Source organism: Peromyscus californicus, unplaced genomic scaffold, assembly GCF_007827085.1.
Source record: "Peromyscus californicus insignis strain IS unplaced genomic scaffold, ASM782708v3 Scaffold_16__1_contigs__length_79575227, whole genome shotgun sequence".
In the NCBI taxonomy this organism is placed as follows: Eukaryota; Metazoa; Chordata; class Mammalia; order Rodentia; family Cricetidae; genus Peromyscus; species Peromyscus californicus.
Genome location: NW_026294458.1, coordinates 18,286,705 through 18,304,617, shown reverse-complemented (window position 1 = coordinate 18,304,617; position 17,913 = coordinate 18,286,705). Strand labels below are relative to the sequence as shown.

The window sequence follows — 17,913 nt, the reverse complement described above, 5'->3', positions numbered from 1 at the left end:
ATTGATCCAAATCACTATACATGCTATTATGTGGAGCTCAGTCAGTTCCCCCCACTGTGTGTGCCTGTGCGTGCACATGCAATGGTGTGTGTGTGTGTGTGTGTGTGTGTGTGTGTGTGTGTGTGTGTGTGTGTGTGTATGTGTGTGTGTGTCTGTCTCCATTTTTGTGACCTTGTTCAAGCCATGAAATCTCTCTCAGCCTCACACTACATATCTCTTCTGTTGGATTGGTGGTCATACCTGTTCTACCCCCGACTCCATAAAAAAAAATGGTTGCTCTGAAGATATATGAGGTCATGCATGGGACACACCTTTTCTGCTATTAGTGAATCAAGACCATGTACTGGGCTACCTGGCTAACCAATCTCAGCCCTTTGGAGCCAGTATAGACACAGTGCATGTAGTACCTGATCTCCTGTTCTTCTGATGTTAGACCTAGTCCAAACTTTTGATGAATCTTTGCAGAACTGAGCCAGTCTTCCAGGGAGCTAAAACAATAAAAAAGAATCCAGTAGCAGTGATGTTTGTGAGACAATGCCTGCGTTCTTTGGAGACACTTGCTGAAGCAACTTACCCAATTTTCTGAAACTGTCCTTCTAAATTATTCCAAACATATCTTATTTTCTGCACTTTTATGTATCTCACCTACAAAAAGAAAAAATGTATTACAAGAGTTCTACAGTTTGAAGATTGGAGCATGCACGGCAACCCGGGGACTAAGAAACATTTCTGGAAGAAGCAAAGTTAGCGATGCTCCTCAGAATTTTTTCTTTTCCTAACTTTCCATCTTGTTCTCCTCCACCACACAAACAGCATTTTGATTAGCAGTCATCGTCTGGTCAGCATGTTTCACCATACTGATAAATATGTGAATAAATGAAACCCAGTCTCCACATTTCACTGCCTTACAAACTAATGAGGAAAAAAATTACAAAATAGAAGTTTGTTTCATAGTCCAATAGATACGCCAAAGAAATATATGTAATAAATTTATAATATTATATATATATATATGTATATATAATGACGTAAAAAATGCTGCCTTAAAACACTGCAGAAATACAGAAAAGACAGATGGCTGAAGGCATCATGGAAGAGACAACATCAGAACTGCAATGTTAAAGGGTGGGAAGAATTTTGGTCCGATGAAGACTGAAGAGAGTAAGTCAGCGAGACCACATGCCAGTTAGTCGAAAGGCAAGAGGCAAGAGAAAAGGCCTGTTCGACTGCAGAATGAAGGGTAAGGTCAGGGAGATAAACTAAGGCTACATGATGAGCAGTCCAGATGCTAGAATAAGTCAGAGACATCCTTGCCTCGCAGGCGATGGGTTTGTAGAGCAGCCTACGGAAGACTTGATGAAGGAGAGCAAGGTGGCTACAAGGAGAGAAAAGACCTTGTGCCAGCCAAGTGTACTCTGGGGAGTAGGGCTCCGAGGGTGTCGGCAGAGGGAAGGAAAAGAGGTGCCTCCTTGTGACCATTATTCTGATTCCCTTAAGCAATTTTTTTATGTGACACAAATTCCAAGAACTGGCGACCTCAGTAAGCACAAAGAGAAACTGTGGGGCTCCTGGTTTGCTGTGGAGCAATGGTTATCACCCCAGGGTACTTGCTAGAGGCATCTAGAGAGCTTTAAAGAATATTGTTGTTTGGGTTCCGTGACCAAGATTTAATCTGTCCGCAGTGTGCTTTGAGCATAAATTTTTTCAATTTCCCCAGGTAATTCTAATGTGTGGCCAAAATTGAGGTACACCATTTGAGGCTTCCTGTTTGGCTGTGCCTCTCTTTGTGTCCTTGAGAATGTCAACTAACTTTCCCTGTGCCTCAGTTTCCCCAGGAATAAACTGAAGCATTTGACCAGATTAGGTCTAAGTTCCATTCAGCTCCTTTCTGTGTATTCTACTTTTATGAATGTTATAGTCAACCATCAGGTATATTTTAAAGCTGGGGAGAGCCTCTAACTGGTGGATAATAAAAGTATTCAATGCATTTTTGTAAAATAAATGACTGTTATGTAAAAGCACATGTCAACTAGAAAATACAGTTTAAATCTCTAAGTTCCAAAGCCTTACTGAATCGTAATTCTATACAATGATCGTATAGCTTTCTCTCTCTCTCTCTCTCTCTCTCTCTCTCTCTCTCTCTCTCTCTCTCTCTCTCTCTCTCTCTCTCATTGGAAGTCAAGCAAAAGTGCTAAATGTTATAATTTGTAAAAATTCCAATGAGGTTCGTTACAAAAGAAACTATTTGAAAACATGTCTATTTCCAATTGATTTTCCATACGAAATTGGAGCAAATTGCCACTGGGAAAAATCCGTCCTCCATAAGCTGTCAAACACAGGGAGCAAAGAACATTTGAAAGTAACCAGTCCTGGGGCTTGTTAGCCCACACAGCCCAGTCTGGAACCTCCAGTTTCTTCCTTCACAATTTAAATTCCCTTTGAAGGTCCCCTGTGGTTCTACTTAGTGCTCATCACACAATATCTTCAGTCCTCCTCACCTTCCTGGAGAAGGACAGGTGTTACTATCACCTTTGCTTTGCTCCTGACAATGGTTTTGATTATGCCACTCTAGGGGCTGGAATCTTGGCTCCGGCATTTCAGGCTCTGTCCTCATAGGATATGATTCAAGCCAGCCTCAGAGTAAATCTGAAAGTCCCATGACTTTAGGATTCAAAGTGCTCAAAGTGAGGGTTGCCTATGTTTTTAATTCTACAAATTTGATCTGTGTTGGAAACGTTTTAAGGGACAAACTGTGGGTAGGAGGAGCCCCCGACACACACTGGGTTCACATCAAACCAGACTGGAAAACAGACAACATAATAGATACAAAATACCCACCAACCAAGCCTGTAGAAAGGGAAATGAAGAAGTGACTGGTAAGTTTAACCTCAGGCTGTAAAATGGAATGGTCGGCTATCTTTGGACAATTTCTGAAAGTTGACGATGGACCTTTGAAGCGTCTTGGAGACTGTCCCACCAGCAGCTTCTCTGCCTGGACTTTATCTCTTTTGTCACCCTCAGAATTTCCAGAAGCTGGCAAAGGACAGTAGGCATGGCTTTGGCAGGTGAGTTTCCTTATTTGCCCATTTTCTGGAACTTCACCCCAGGAGAAGCTAGGCCATGGGGCATCTGCTGTGGGTGACTTTCAGGTTCCTGCTCAGGAGTCAGAATAGTTAGCTCCCCCACCTACTGGCTCTTCCCTTCTTTGGAACATACAGAAGAGTGTCTTCCTTTTGCTAGCAGTCCTACAACGTAGTCCTCCAGGCCTCCTCTTCATCAATGTTTGAAAACCTGTCTCCATTTTTTTTTTTTGAAGACCCTAAATGACTGTCACCTTCGGATGCTCTTTCCACTGTCACCAATGTCACCATGGCTGCACCTAACACTCTAACACTAATGGAAGTTTCCAACTTTATTATGAATATTGGTTGTTATAGTCCACAGATCGCCTTAATATTTGACTCTGTATGTGAGGTTCATAGCAGCCTCGATAAAAAGGCAGAAAGAGAATTATGACTTTCATTTTCTAAATTGGAAACTTAAGACTCAAGAAGGAAGTAGCTAGCAAACCTCCTATATACCAATATGATAAAGACATCAAGACTGGATATCAAAACTTTCCGTTTCGGGACCTCTGCCCTTACTTGAATTCTGTTTATTTGGGGATTTCTTCATTTGCCTTATGGACTATTAAAGGTGCTAATATTTCAGGGCAGTAAAAGCCCTGCGGCCACGTACAAGGCTGACCTGGGAAGCCTCATTCTCAGCTGAAAAGCCACCTCACAGATGAGGCACTGCTCCCCGGAGGAGACCGACATCTTGCGTATGTTTATGTTGGCAGTTCAAGACAGCTGGCTGATGACAATTGACAGTAGAGAGGTACTCAGCAACTGACTGTTTTCATTTCAAAACCTCGACCTTAGTTTCAAAGGCTAATTTAAACAGCTATCTGTATGGGTATAACTGCAAAAGAAAACATTCTGCCTCATAAAAGTACGTTTTAATATGAGTGTTAACTAGTCAGAGCCCAGGCAGTCCTCATTTAACGAGACAAAGAGGAGCAACCCCAACACATTTGGAGAGCACGGTTCAAACTGAGGTCTTCTGCAGAAATAAGCAAATTCCTTAGTATATCCATCAAGGATTACCTTCACTAGCCTTGTTACACACATTATAAAATAGGAATGATGCTTTAAGAGTAGCCTGTAGTGAGTACCTCCCGCAGAAGACCTGGGTTCTATTCCTAGGGCCCACATCAGCACTCACAATTATCTGTAACTCCAATTCTAAGATATTCAACTGCCACTTTTGTATTCCATCTGCACACACATTACACACATATGTACATGCAAGCAAACACTCACACACATGAAATAAACAATTCCTTAATTCTCTGGCATCTCAGAGACTGTACGTTTACTTACCTTTAGATCTGACTTTCGTATGGCTCTGTTTATGATGTATTCCTCATCTGTAATGAGAGGGTGGTCAGGAGTGAGACCAGACGTTCTGCTCAGTGCTGACAAGGAGATCCACATTACCTTTTTCCAAGAATAAATTTTGAATTCATCCTAGGGAATAGACATCAAAACCCCCAGGAAGTTAAGAGAAGTCATCAGGCTAAAATTCATCCTGCAAAATATCATTTCGTATATTGTTGTGAGTTATAAAGCTAATGAACATTCTAGATGGAAATGTATATCATTAAAAGGTGGCATACCATTGGGTCTTGAGAGACAAAGATTTGTGGTCATTTATTGAGGAATCTTAACAAAAAATCCAAGGCACTAACACAAAGACCAAAGCCAGACAGGAAGAGTCACATTCTCAGATGAGAGAGAGAGAGAGTTTGCCATGACCTTTTAGTCCAGCTGGCAATTTCAGTGAAGAAAACAAACCTCATGTATTTCAAGGGACTGTATGTTCCTGTGAGCATGAGGAAATCTAATGAATGGAACCACCCCTATGTTTCAAGACTGAACTCAAAATCCACTTGTCCTTGAACAGTCTCACCGACACACCCCTTTCAAGAGAAAACAAAACAATTTCTAAACCATCAACACAGTGGCTTTGGAAGGTTCTCCACTCTCATATTTCTCCTAGATCACACTGAAGTAACAAACAAGGTTTCCTGACTGTAAGCTGGCCTTGGTGGGGTGTTCTGAGACCCTGCTCAGTGAGAGTACAGTGAAAAGCTGAAGAACACTGACCTCATGCATTAAGTGTGCACAGAGGTAACTGACCTATTAAGACGGGTGGGATTGAAGAAGCGCCCTTACAGCATGACCCCAAATGAGATCATTTCCTTTGCAGTTGACTGATGTATTCCTCATAGAATGAAAGTAGGTATACAAGCTTGGGGAACGGGTATCACATAGCTCCCTTGGAGACTGGTGTGATCCTAAGAGCAACTGCTATCTGAAAGATAAATAGGCACCCACTTGATGTCTGATAAACCTTGGGGGCTAAGAGTGATGATGATGGAAGTCTAACCCAGAAAGTTAACGACTGGGAATGTAGATTAGAGCTGAGGTTCATCCTCACCACCACACACACACACACACACACACACACACACACACACACACACACACACACACACTTGCCTTGAAGATACCTGAGTTAATTGAATTATGCAAGAGGTAACAAGAAGAAGCTGCAGTAGTTGTACTGGGTTTGGTGTATTTGTTATCGTGAAGAGAAAACTCCTCTTTCCTGCTCTTCCCTGGGTCAGGAGCACACTCCCTCACTCCTCTCCTTGGTAGTCACACAGCTAGAGCCTAACCATTCCTCAAGGTTTGGCTCAAAGGTTCACATCTTGGTAACCATCCTGATTTCTCTGAGTGAGCTTTCCTCTACATTGTCAGCGTACTCAAGATCCTTGCCCCCCTGTGCCCTTCGCTGTCCACCTATCAACATGAGGAAGTGGATTCAAGGGTGGCAGCGTTAGGAAGGCTGAGAGCCACTGGTCTAGAAGGTCTGAACTTTCGATACCTTGGTCTCGTTAAACAGGTTTACGTCTTTGCAACAAAAGAACTAACCTGATCAATCCTTGAACCTCAAAGAGCAGATTTACAAACCACTCAAGAATGACTCCCAGAAGTTGAAAGTACAGAGAAGACGTGTGTTTCACCTGGGCGGACAAATCGAAGAAGCAGCATTTTTTTTTTTTTTTAATTCCTGTAAACGCATCCTTTTGAACCAGGAAATACCAGTTTAACTTTGATAAGTAAATATATGAAGTGAAGTCTGTTGCTTATCATACTCCAAACTTTTCCTAAAACCACTTCAACTCTTGGAGTTTAAAAGCAATATAATTGCTCTCCAGTTTTGGCCAGTCCTATGACATCTGTGGCGTAAGAGTTCGGCCCCCACACACAAAATGGGCTTCTGAGCTTGCCTTAAGATCAAAAGTAATCTGATCTAATGGTCCAAAGAGACATTAAAAGTGGAGGACTTTTCTTAGAGGTGAGTTCAGTACAGTGTAAAATAGTGACCTCTACCGCGTGGGTGTTTATGATAGACTCACCTCATCTTCCAATGATGCTTAGCTCAAAGAGTTGGCATTAGCTGGAATTTTGGTTTTGGTCAGAAAGTGTATGGAGAATGCCCTGTGTATTGGAGGAATCAAGACTGGCCAGTGTCTCAGGTCTGCCAGGACACATTGACCAAAACGTAGGAGGAGGAACAAAGCACCAAGTTATGTGACAGAGGGGTCTGTGTGAAAGGAAAGGGGAGGAGGAGAAGGAGCGGGGAGGAAGAGGAAGAGAGGGGGAGGAGAAGGGGAAGGAGGAAAAGGAGGAGGGGGGAGGAGGAGAAGAGGGGAGGAAGAGGAGGAAAGGGGAAAGGGAGGAGGAGGGGGAGGGGGAGAGGGGGAAGAGGAGAGGGGGAAGGAGACCCAGAACAGCCCAACATGTCTTTGGGGTTTTGACTGGGAGTTTGGGCTTGTTTGTTGTTTTCAGAGTGGACAGCGAGTCTTGGGTAAACTAACTAATCCTCCGCAGTCTCTGGAGTGACAGGCACCAAGAGTTAGCTCATGGGCATGTCTGCTGCCATCAGGCTCCTCGCTAGCACTCCAAAGACACGCACCACCCTGCTTAGTCTACACAAGGAGGAAGAAACTGTGGAGGCCTCACTGTCCTGCAGAGGCAGTGAGGAAAGGGTTAAGTACCTTCAAGTTATGAAATAAGTCACACACACCAAATTCACATGCTGAAACCCTAGTTTCCAGTCTATTTGGAGATGGACCTGGAGGAGGTGACTAAGGTTAACTGAGGTCAGAGGTGGCACACGACTCCAGGTGGCACACGACTCTGGTAAGCATGATGTCATATGTGATAAGGGAAAGAAAGCAGAAGTGTAAATAAACAGAAAAGGCTAGATGAGGAGGTGAGGATGTGACAAGGCCCCACCAGAAACCAGTCCTGCTGATGGCCCTGTGTTCCCAAGAATAAGGCCTCAAAGCTGTTTGTCAACATTTGGTCATTCCTCAGAGGCCAGCTCTGTCTCTTTCAGGCTGGATGTCTAGTGAAATGGAGACTGGGTCTCAGGAGAGGGAACCAAGATGCTGTACCCTCCTGCCTTCCCACACAGCTTTTTACTTTTGTATCTAGAACCAAAATATGAGTGGGAACCATAAGATTACTTATTATCGATTCAATCCCATTTATTTAATTTAATAAAGTACTGGGCACCTGCTGTGGCCGTATGCCACAGGTACTATAAAGGAGGAAAAGTAAGCCCCGACCTCTCTCTTCATAAAGTTTATAATCCAGCAAAAGGAAAGACATCATAAGAGCATAGCATTGTCAGAGCAATGAAAGAAAGACCTACGGCTCAGAGAATCAGATGGCTCAGGTTCAAGCCCTTGCCCACATGGGTTCCTCTATGTGGGTCACTCCCCAAGTGTCTGTCGCCGTCAGCCACCATCACTTCTTGACTCCTATTTTCAGACCTCAGAAGAGTCCCTCCTAGGTTTTACCTGGTTGTGCCTCTATTATGTAATCCTACTGTGACCATGAGTTTTTCCTCATTAACCTTCTCAGGAGTTTCGTATTCATTTGTAGGGTAACCTGATGAACTCCATGCATCATGTCTTTATTTGTCAATATGAACTCCCCCTGCCAAATACCTGCCCCTGAGCTAGGCCTGCGGCCCACAACAACTGATGCTCACAGAGTTTATGCAGGAAAGAAAAATGGATGGAGAGGCTCCTGTTACCTCCTCTCTGAAATGCAGACGATAATGACTGTTTTCCGGGGTTGTTATGACAATTAGAATAACCACAATGGAATTCTATATAAGCTGAAAAGTGAACAGCCTATTAGTACAGAGTAGATTCCATACCAGCATGACAGTCAAAAATGAAAACAGAGAAGGAGGAGAGAAAATAATTGCCTCCAGAACTGGAGAGGCTAGTGAATCTACAAAGACGATAAAGACATATGGGAGAAGGTGGTACAGGGTTGAAGAATGAGGGCGTTCCGGTTAGTGAGATGGAACACCCCCTTTCTAGGCTCTACCCAGGGGCGAGGGCGTCTCGCTGGAATGTCTCTTAATAAGGACGGGATTTCCATCTGTCTGATCATAGCCTAGGTCTGGTACCTGGTTGGAGCTTGGTAAACACTTACTGAGTGACCAAATGAACGGATGAGCAAACAGACACTTGAGTGGTTCTCAGAGAAACTTCATGGGTAAGAGCAGAGAAAAAAACGAGTGTGCTGGAGTGGGAAGCGTGGGCTCTGAGAGACCAACTCGCAGAGCAGGAAGAGGGGAGAAGGGGCCTGTAAGCAAAAGCAACATTACTTTTACAGACAGCCCTGCTGGACCTGTAGCCATCAAGATGGCATTTACATGGCTGCTTTGTGGAGTTCTGAGATTGGCGCTAAAGCCCCTGGCCTTGCCTCCCTTCACTGGAACATCACAATGAGGTGCCTTGATCTAGGTCTCATATCTAAGCATCACGAAGCTCTCCTCTGCGGATCAGGGGGCTGTGACGACATGTGACACACAATGACAATGAAGGGGAGAGTGTGTCTATAATTATAACAACGATATGGAAATCACCAGGAGCACTTAATTCATGGCCCCGACGAATGTAAATCATGTTATTTGCATAGAAATGAAGCAACACTGAAGAAATGGATTAAAATTCACAAATAGGTAAATGATGAATCAAATGCATTTTAAAATTTATGAAATAAGGTCGTAATTACACTCATCTTTTGGAAAAAAAAAGATAAAAATCTTGTGCTTAGCACTGCTTAATAAGAAAAAAAAAGAGCTAAAAATAAGCTGAATACGGAGAATTTCCAGCGAACACATCATGGCTTTTTATGTAGAGAAATGACTAGTTAATCAGTATCTGTGATAATAAACTGTAATCTTACCGGCTTGAGATTGATGATAAATACCAAGCACTGATTTTTAATAAGACGAAGAACAGATACACAATGCATTTTTTGGGTAGGAGTCACTCCGTCCTCTTAATGGAAACTTGTTAGAGTCTAGCTATTGCAATATAATTCAAACAAAATCTTTTAAGTTGTCGTTTTAATGCAATAACCTAGCAGTAGACTTTTAAACTATTGATGCTGAAAGTATCTTTTTCTCTAAGTCTCATATAGCTCGAATGTTGGAAATAATTGAGTTCTTGTCTAATTACATAAAGACCAATTTAGAAGCTCATTTATTTGGAGAGTCTCTGGCATAGCAAATCCATTTCAAATGACACATAAGAGCAGGTAATTAAAAATTAAAGTTGAAATCAAGATGGAAAAGGCAAGATTGGAGGGAGTTGAGGCGTCCCTGATTAGTTCTGGAGGGCCAGTGGGAGGGGCTTGATAGAGCCTCGTGATTGAAAGAAAGGGGCTCCATGATGGGTGTAGCTTCCAGACCTACCGGTGAAGTGCTCTTTCCAGGGTATATCCATTTGCAAACACAACTACAGAAAAACTAGAAAAGACCACCTGGCTGGTGAGGGATAGGTCTGTAGACTCCTAGTACCAGAACATCTGTTCTCTGCACAGGCATGCTAAGATGATGAAGAAAGTACACATTCAGATGAGCAGATGTGCCTTGACAACAGCAAGCTCTTGTGAACAGAAAGCTTTTGGGGGTTCAGGAACAATACACACATACACACACACACACACATACATATGCACAGACATACACACATACACACAGAGAGACACACACATATACACATACACATATGCTCAGACACACACACACACACATATATATATATACACAGACACACAGACACACACACATACATATGCACAGACATACACACATACACATACACACAGAGAGACACACACATATACACATACACATACACATACGCTCAGACACACACATATATATATACACATACACACATACACACACATACACACACACACATACACACACACACACACACACACACACACACACACACACACACACACAGAACACTGGCTTGGATGATCTACTTCACAGTTTGTAAATGGTTTCACTAGCCCCATTTTACAAATGGAGTAATCAAGGTTCTGAAAACCTGGTAACAAACTTCCGGAGCTAGGACTGGACGTCTGGCTTTTGACAGCCAATCCCACAAGGTCCCATGAGCCGATGCCCAGGCACCTTCTGGTTTTTACTTGTTACTGCTCTTCTGTAGCCTGACGGTTTCTGACTTCACTCTTCCTCCTCTCTGTTTCTTTTAACCTCTTTGCCCCTCCATTTCCTTCACTTTCCTACTTACATTTTCCGTTTCCTTGCCCATTTCCTCTTATTTCCATCTGTGCCCTGGGCCTGTGAGCAGCATGGGGGCAGGGGGGCAAGGACTGGCCAGCCAAGAGTCCTTCAGAGCTACAGGCAGAGGGCTCCTCCATTTCCGTGGCTCTGCTTCTACCGCAGCAAGAACGATGCTGTCTGGGAGCCAGTTTGGTGCCATGTAGAGTTAAACTCCTTTCATGCTACAGGGTCAGCCTTATGGGTTCTTAATTCACATGGAATGATGTCCTAGTAAAAGGATCCTGAGCTGGGTGTGTAACCCGGGGGTGGAATACTAGCCGAGCACATGCAAGGCACTGGGCTTATCCTCACCACCATAAAAAAGGAACCCCCAGGACTCTTAACAGTCAAATGGGCTGCGCTTCTCTCTTGCTGCATAGATAAAATGTTTATCTCGGAAGACTGGCACAAACGAAAGTGTGTCACACTCCCATAAGAGCAATGGTTCTCTGTGTCCCCCAATATATTGTGTCCCCCAGTGTATTGTACACCCTAATAACTCTCTGACTCTCCTGCCTCCCACGGGGTTGCCTCACCCAGCCTTGATATGAGGGCTCGTGCCTTGTCCTGTTGTAACTTGTTATGCCGTGTTTGATTGACACCCCAGGAGGCCTGCTGTTTTCTGAAGGAAAACAGAGAAGGAGTGGACCAGGGGTATGGGAGGAGAGGAGAAGGAGGGCTGGAAGGAGGAGAGGGGGGAGAAAAGAAGGTCGGGATGTATTGTATGAGAGAGGAATATGTTTTTTTCAAAGGAACCCCAAATGGTAGTTTTTCATGAACACGCAAGGCCCCTCATTCAGTGGCCCAGAAAATACAACTGCCTTCCTGAGACACTCGGGCTATGTACAGGAAGTCCACTTCTAACATCTGGCTAAATTTGGATTTTTTTTTCCTCTTCATACTGTATACACATCTATGGCTGAGTCATAGATCAAATATCCTGGTCTCTAGTCCTCTCCCAACCAACAAGTGAACTGATAGATACTAGTTCTGACTATAGCAGTTTTTTCTCACTGTTTGTCCTTTGCCAAAAGGTCTCACAACACCTGAAAGCTTGTTAAAGACACACATTCTTGGGCCTCAACCCGAACACAATAGATTGGCAGCTCTGAGGGGTTGAGGGTTGGAGCTTGCAATCTGTTTCCGCAGGCCCTTCGATCATGCTGATGCCAGGTGAGATTGGAACAGAAGTGGTCAAGTGCAGTGTAGTGGGAGCAGCCCTGAATGAGGGCCTAGGATACAGAGGACTTCATCCTGTCTCCCTTTCTGTGACTTTAGGTACAGTCTACCATGTTTCTGGGGCTCTTCTTTCTAATCCATCAAATGCCCAATGGTAAGTGCCTGGCACTTTTCTCTCCTGAACATTCTGCAAGTCTTCATGATGTGAGCCTTGAGGTAAAGCTCCAGTTTAGTACCAAGTAGTCCTACTTACTACACAAACAGCCTCTGGACCTCTTCAAGTCTAGAAGTTTATTCTTCGAGAATATCTAGCGAGATTATAGTCGAACCTGTGAGCTGGTCCCTAAGCTGCCACTCATGTATCATGTAGTGATTTGAAGACACCAGGATCAAGTTAAAGGACGGGGCTGGTTTCTATAACACAAGCCAACAAAGACAAACTTGGTTGGACTCCCAGGTTAAGGAAAGGTTAGCTCAAGCTGTGTTGGATAGCCGGTTTCAATGTGGCATGTTTGGGTGTTTTTGTTTTGTTTTGTTGGTTTCATTAGGCGGCAGGGAGCTGTTTGATTCTGACTGACCAGCTGTCAAACGGGCTGCTCTTCTCTCTTACTGCATAGATAACATATTTATCTAGAAAGATTGGCACAAATAAAAATGTGTTACACTCCCATAAGAGCAGCGGCTCTCTGTGGTGATATATTGTGCTGTCGTCGCCCCCCTCATGGAGAGGGAACAAAGAACAGAGAAAGTCACTAAATTAGACATAAAGTCCCAGCAGTGGTGGCACATACCTTTAATCCTGTCACTCGGGAGGCAGAGATCTGTCTGGATCTGTGAGTTCAAGGCCACACTGGGAACAGAGTCAGGCGTGGTGGCACACACCTTTAATCCCAACACTTGAGATCTCATGTCTTTGCTTGGGAAGGACACAGGCCTTTAATCCCAGGAAGTGGTAACAGGAAGCAGAAAAGTATACAAGGCATGAGAACCAGGAACTAGAGGCCTTTAGCAACAGTTCAACTGAGAACCTCAGGGATAAGGACTCAGAGGCTTTCAGCCTAAGGATTCATGGAAACAGGATCGGCTGAGGAGTTGGTGAGGTAAGGTTGGCTGTGGCTTGTTCTGTCACTCTGATCTGTTTTCTGTTTTCACCCCAGTATCTGGCTCCAGGTTTTTTTCCATTAATAAGAACTTTTAAGATTCGTGTTATAGTTCTCAACCTGTGGGTGGCAACCCTTTGGAAGTCTAATGATCTTTTCACAGGGGTCACGTATCAGGTATCCTGCATATCAGGTATTTACATTACAGTTCATAACAGTAGCAAAATTACAGTGATGAAGTATCAACAAAAATAATTTTATGGTTGGGGGCTCACCACACACAAACAACTGGATTAAAGGGTGGCAGCATTAGGAAGGTTGAGCACCACTACAATAGAAGTTGATTTATCAAAATTGGTTGTTGCCACAGGTCATTTGCGCCAATGCCTTGTTAGAATAACAGAGTTAGTCAGGAAAGAATCCTCCAAGAGACTGTCACTTCATTCCCTCAATAAGAGTGCCATGTCCACCTATCAGTCACCCCGTACAGAAGCTGGAACTGGGAGTGTATCAGTTAACATATAAGCTCCCCTTCTGGACCTGGCTTTCGGGGGGGGGGGAGGGTGTTACATGTGGTCTCAGTGCCATGAGTGCCACAAGGAAGTGACATGAAGCTAAGCTGGGAGAGCCTCACCTGATGCCACAGCCTTGAAATAGCAGAATGGCAGTGGCCTCAGTGACAAAATGGTTGCATTTTATGCCCTAGTATTTCTGCAGAACAGGACACAAGCATATCAAAATCTATGGTTCTCCTCATCAGCACAGGGAGACAGCAGCTTCCTCAGCAGGATGCTCCTCATCTCTCAAACTCCCTTGTCCCTTTTCCAGAGTCATTCCTGTGGAGGCCAGAAGCATCTACGCGCCAGGCTTAAAGTCAAGGGTCGGTAGGAATTTAGAATTAGTGGCTTGTAGCCTTGACTTAACTGCTCTACCCTACCCACTACTTCAGCAATCAACACGTAAATCAACATGTTGGCTCTAACATTTGCTAAAGTCACAATTTTAAAGGGACTACCCTGTGAAGTAATTATCCTTAAGAAATCCTATTGTAGACAAATCTCTGGGTTCTGGGCAGGTATACAGTGATGGAGGAGCCTACCCATGTACCACTTGCCTGGGAGACATCTTACAACCCAGTATCCAAAAAAAGGGACACCATCTACAAAAACAGATGCATACTTACAGTTGTCTTCAGCAACACAACATCTGCTTCTTGCAGGGAACATGGGACACAGTTTGCCCACACATGCCAAGCTGGTCTCCAGTAATACACCAAAGGGAGGATTCCGAGAGAGAAGATGGATCCAATGAGACAGAGAGCTTTCCGACAGCCTTGAGTCCGGTAGCCAAATATTTCCTGAAAGAACAAAAAGGATTCCAAGTGTTGGTCGAACTTGGAACAAACCCTACTTTTAGGGATGAAACGGAGGTAAGGAGTGAATGATCTGGTGAGGGAAGACAGGCATGGGGGGAGAGAGGGTGGAAAGAATGAAGTCAGATTCCTGACCAAGAAGTTTCAGACGTGATTCCGGACCTCCAAGAAGGAACCTTTTAGCCAGGAAAGGCAATGTCAAATCACCAAGCTACCCTGGGCTACACATTATCCTGGGTGCTCCAAGATATGATCTTAAGTCTCCCCAGTCACCCCTATTCCTGTGTCATTCCTAAAATGAGATAATACTCCCCTCATTGAATAAATAATGCAAAGGAGCTCAAGACAGCGGATATACTGTCTTGTCCAAAGCCACACATCTAGAAGCTCTGGGGCTAAGTCTTGGGCAAGCCCAAGTCTGTCAGCTACCACACCTAGAATTTGATTCACAATTGTTATAAGCATGACCACAGCCATGTGACAAACTGTGGATACTAGCAGATGACAGTAGCCACATGATACCAATGACTCCGGGGTTAGCAGCCTCAAGAGTGGTTGAAGCAGGAAACAGGACTTGAATTTAGAGCAGTATTTAATGAAGGAATTTGACCACAGGGGATTAGTGGCCAACTTGCTTTGTGGTTCTGCTGTTTGCTCCGACTCCTTTGTTCAGTAACAAAAGAATTTTCTACCCAAAAGGAAATGCCGTGGATATCATGTGGTTGTTAAGCAGCTCTTCCATGCTGTGAAGGATGATTACTCCACCCTGAAAAACACACATTGAAAGAGGGGGCTCATCTCTGGTATTTGATAATCTAGACAAACTTCCTTTTGAGAACCATCTGGGGCAGAATAGAAAAGCACTTCTGAAGTGAGTGGCCTTGGTCCCACAACTGTATGCCACAAAGTCAAGGTAGAACTCATGCTTGTTACAATGGCTGAAATGGAGAGCAAGGGAGTGTGCTGGGTAAAAGCACAACAAGACTGACTGAGGCACTTCATTTTCAGAAATCAGTGTTGCCATTTGCTAGGCATGTGGATATTAATAAGCTATGCAATCCCTCTGTCACCCACAAAAATGGGACAGTGATAGCACAAAGTTACTGTAGGGTGGAAATAACTGAACATGTATAAGTCTACATCCGAATCTTTCCCGCCGCTGCTTTGATGATGATGATGATAATGATGATGAAGATGAAGATGGGGGTGGTGGTGGTGATGTTGATGATGGTGGGGGTAGTGGTAGTGGTGGTGATGATGTTGATGATGATGATGATGATGATGCCCCTGCTAACATTACTATGACTTGGTTCCAATAGCCCCAACACAGACATGAAACCCTAGGCCCTGATTTACAGGTAATTAGATCCAAGAATTCCTAGTGTTAAACACTGTACTTCTGTTAGTCTGTGTCTTAAGGTAACAACTGCACTGAACATCTGTGGGGTGTTTACCCACCAACCCCACAGTTCCCCAGAGTTTTCTTGAGTGCGAGCAGCAGGAACTATTAGATAGAAGGATTTAGATAGAAAATAAGGATAGCCTCGAGAGGGCCTGGAACCTATTCCAACAGGCCCTGACTGTCTCTGCCCTAAGGCATTTATAGAAACACCAAGGGGTGGAGCAAAAGACCTCCTCCCCCCAGCACAGCCAAGTGCAAACCATCTCAGACACCTGCACTCAGGCTATGGTCCTAATCATCCTCTCCATGAGGACCTGCTGGGTAAAGCCACGAAGAACCTGAAAACGGGCTCCCACAAACATCAAACTTGACATGACCAACTTCTCTGTCTCGCGTGACGAAGACTACATCAACAGAGAAGGGTCTTTGACTCTTGGCTGCAAGGTACTCTAGTGTGTAATTACTAGATTCCTTCCTAGCACACTAGTGCAGTCATGGGAGATGAAGAGCAACTTGCCACGTTATCCGATTCAGTATGACTTTTCTGAAGTGCTCTTAACTCATTTTACAGGGTAGACATCTATCCTGAAGTGGTACCTCCCTCTCTGTGGAAGCTCAAGCTACTGCTTTCCAGCTGCCAAGACTGGACCAGCTTAGCTCCACATCCAACCTGCAGCCATGCTTATTAATCCCACTCTAACCCATGTACCTCCCTCAGTCATTCCCATGTCCTCTCCTTGCCCACAGCTTTGCATAGATCAGCTTCTACTCCCCAGTCTCACCATTCTATCACTTTCTAAAAGTAGTGTTTAGATGTTTTCTTATATTGGCAGGGGAGCCCTGTGTCATTTTTATGAGTTACTCTGTGCCAATGTGCCAACCTCTCTGTTAGTGTTTGAAAGTGTCCTCATGTTCATTATCAAGAGAGTAAGCAGAAATTAGTATCTTCCTTCTCTACTTAAGAAAGCTCAAGTTCAAAGTTATCATATATAATTTTTTTTACCTGTAATTAATAATTACTGAGATCACACTGCTGCAGCTAACAATTCTTGGGCATCTTCAAGTCTCTCTCTAAGCACTTTATAAATATCCTCTTACATAGTTGAAAAAAATTAAGTATATTTCCCAAGGCACAAGGCCCAACGCAACTCAAAACTGATTCTGCAACACACAGAAAATAGGGTGAACTTATTTCTAATCGGTCCCTTCTTTCTCTGTCCTTAATTTCAGTTTGACTTAATGTAACAAGTTTGTTAAGTGTTATCCAAATAGCAGACATGTGGACCATGACAGATGTGAAACAATGTCTCTAGTCTCTAGACACTCACTAGGTTACAGCGGGGAAGAGATAGAACTGCAAGGTTAAGCAAAGGGCAAAGGAGAGATCCACAGAGGGTGGCCAAATCCCTTATCATCCAAATGTGGTCTTGGGCCCTGTCGTTAGTGCCGTCACTAACCCCAGAATAATAGGAGTAGACAGTGACGCTGGCGAGCCAACCCCATCCATCTCTCTTAGGCCACCCTGGACCCCCTCTGGAGGACACTGCCACTTCCCTGAGTGGCTCATGATCTGTAATACACTGTTAAATTTTCTGTAGAAAGGGTCAAAAATTGTGCACAAGGCATGTTCAATTGTTGCTTGTTGAAATAAGTTAATTTCACTGACTTGAAGTGAATATTGTATGACCAGAGCTATTGACAGACAGGGGTGTAAGTTGTAAAGGTTAGTTAGCATGGTGCCATCATCGTCATCTGGTACCGCTTTGCTTCTTATGTTATGGAGTGTCTGCCATATCTCTGGATATGCTTGAAGCAGTTGTTCTGTTCCCCCCCCCATTCCCCAACTGCTGTCACCTCCCACAGAAAGAGATTGATAGCCAAAAACTGACATTAGAAAAATGTCCAAAGAATGCTATACAATAATCAACTCATGGCAGGCTGCAGGCATCACAGAACAGCACTGCATTGTTCTCCTTGACCTCCCACCCATGCACTCTTCCTCACAGAAACACAGAAACACGTACACACACCTCACGGGGGCAAGATCCTGCTCTAGAAGGTTCATGAGGCCACCT

General features: G+C 44.0%; 1 protein-coding gene across 7 annotated transcripts in view; it reads right to left on the bottom strand.

The window, feature by feature from the left end:
• Positions 1-17,913, bottom strand: part of Atp13a4 (ATPase 13A4) — a 126,475-nt gene that overhangs the window by 62,303 nt on the left and 46,259 nt on the right. For 6 of the 7 annotated variants that reach the window (XM_052740598.1, XM_052740597.1, XM_052740599.1 and 3 more), the window contains exons 2-5: positions 14,248-14,421; positions 4,425-4,571; positions 575-645; positions 408-488 (exon numbers count right to left, since the gene is read on the bottom strand). In XM_052740598.1, coding sequence (XP_052596558.1) covers positions 408-488; positions 575-645; positions 4,425-4,571; positions 14,248-14,421 — 473 coding nt within the window. Of the gene's footprint in view, positions 1-407; positions 489-574; positions 646-4,424; positions 4,572-14,247; positions 14,422-17,913 lie in introns of those variants that run through there. The other variant, XM_052740596.1, reaches the window with a different exon arrangement.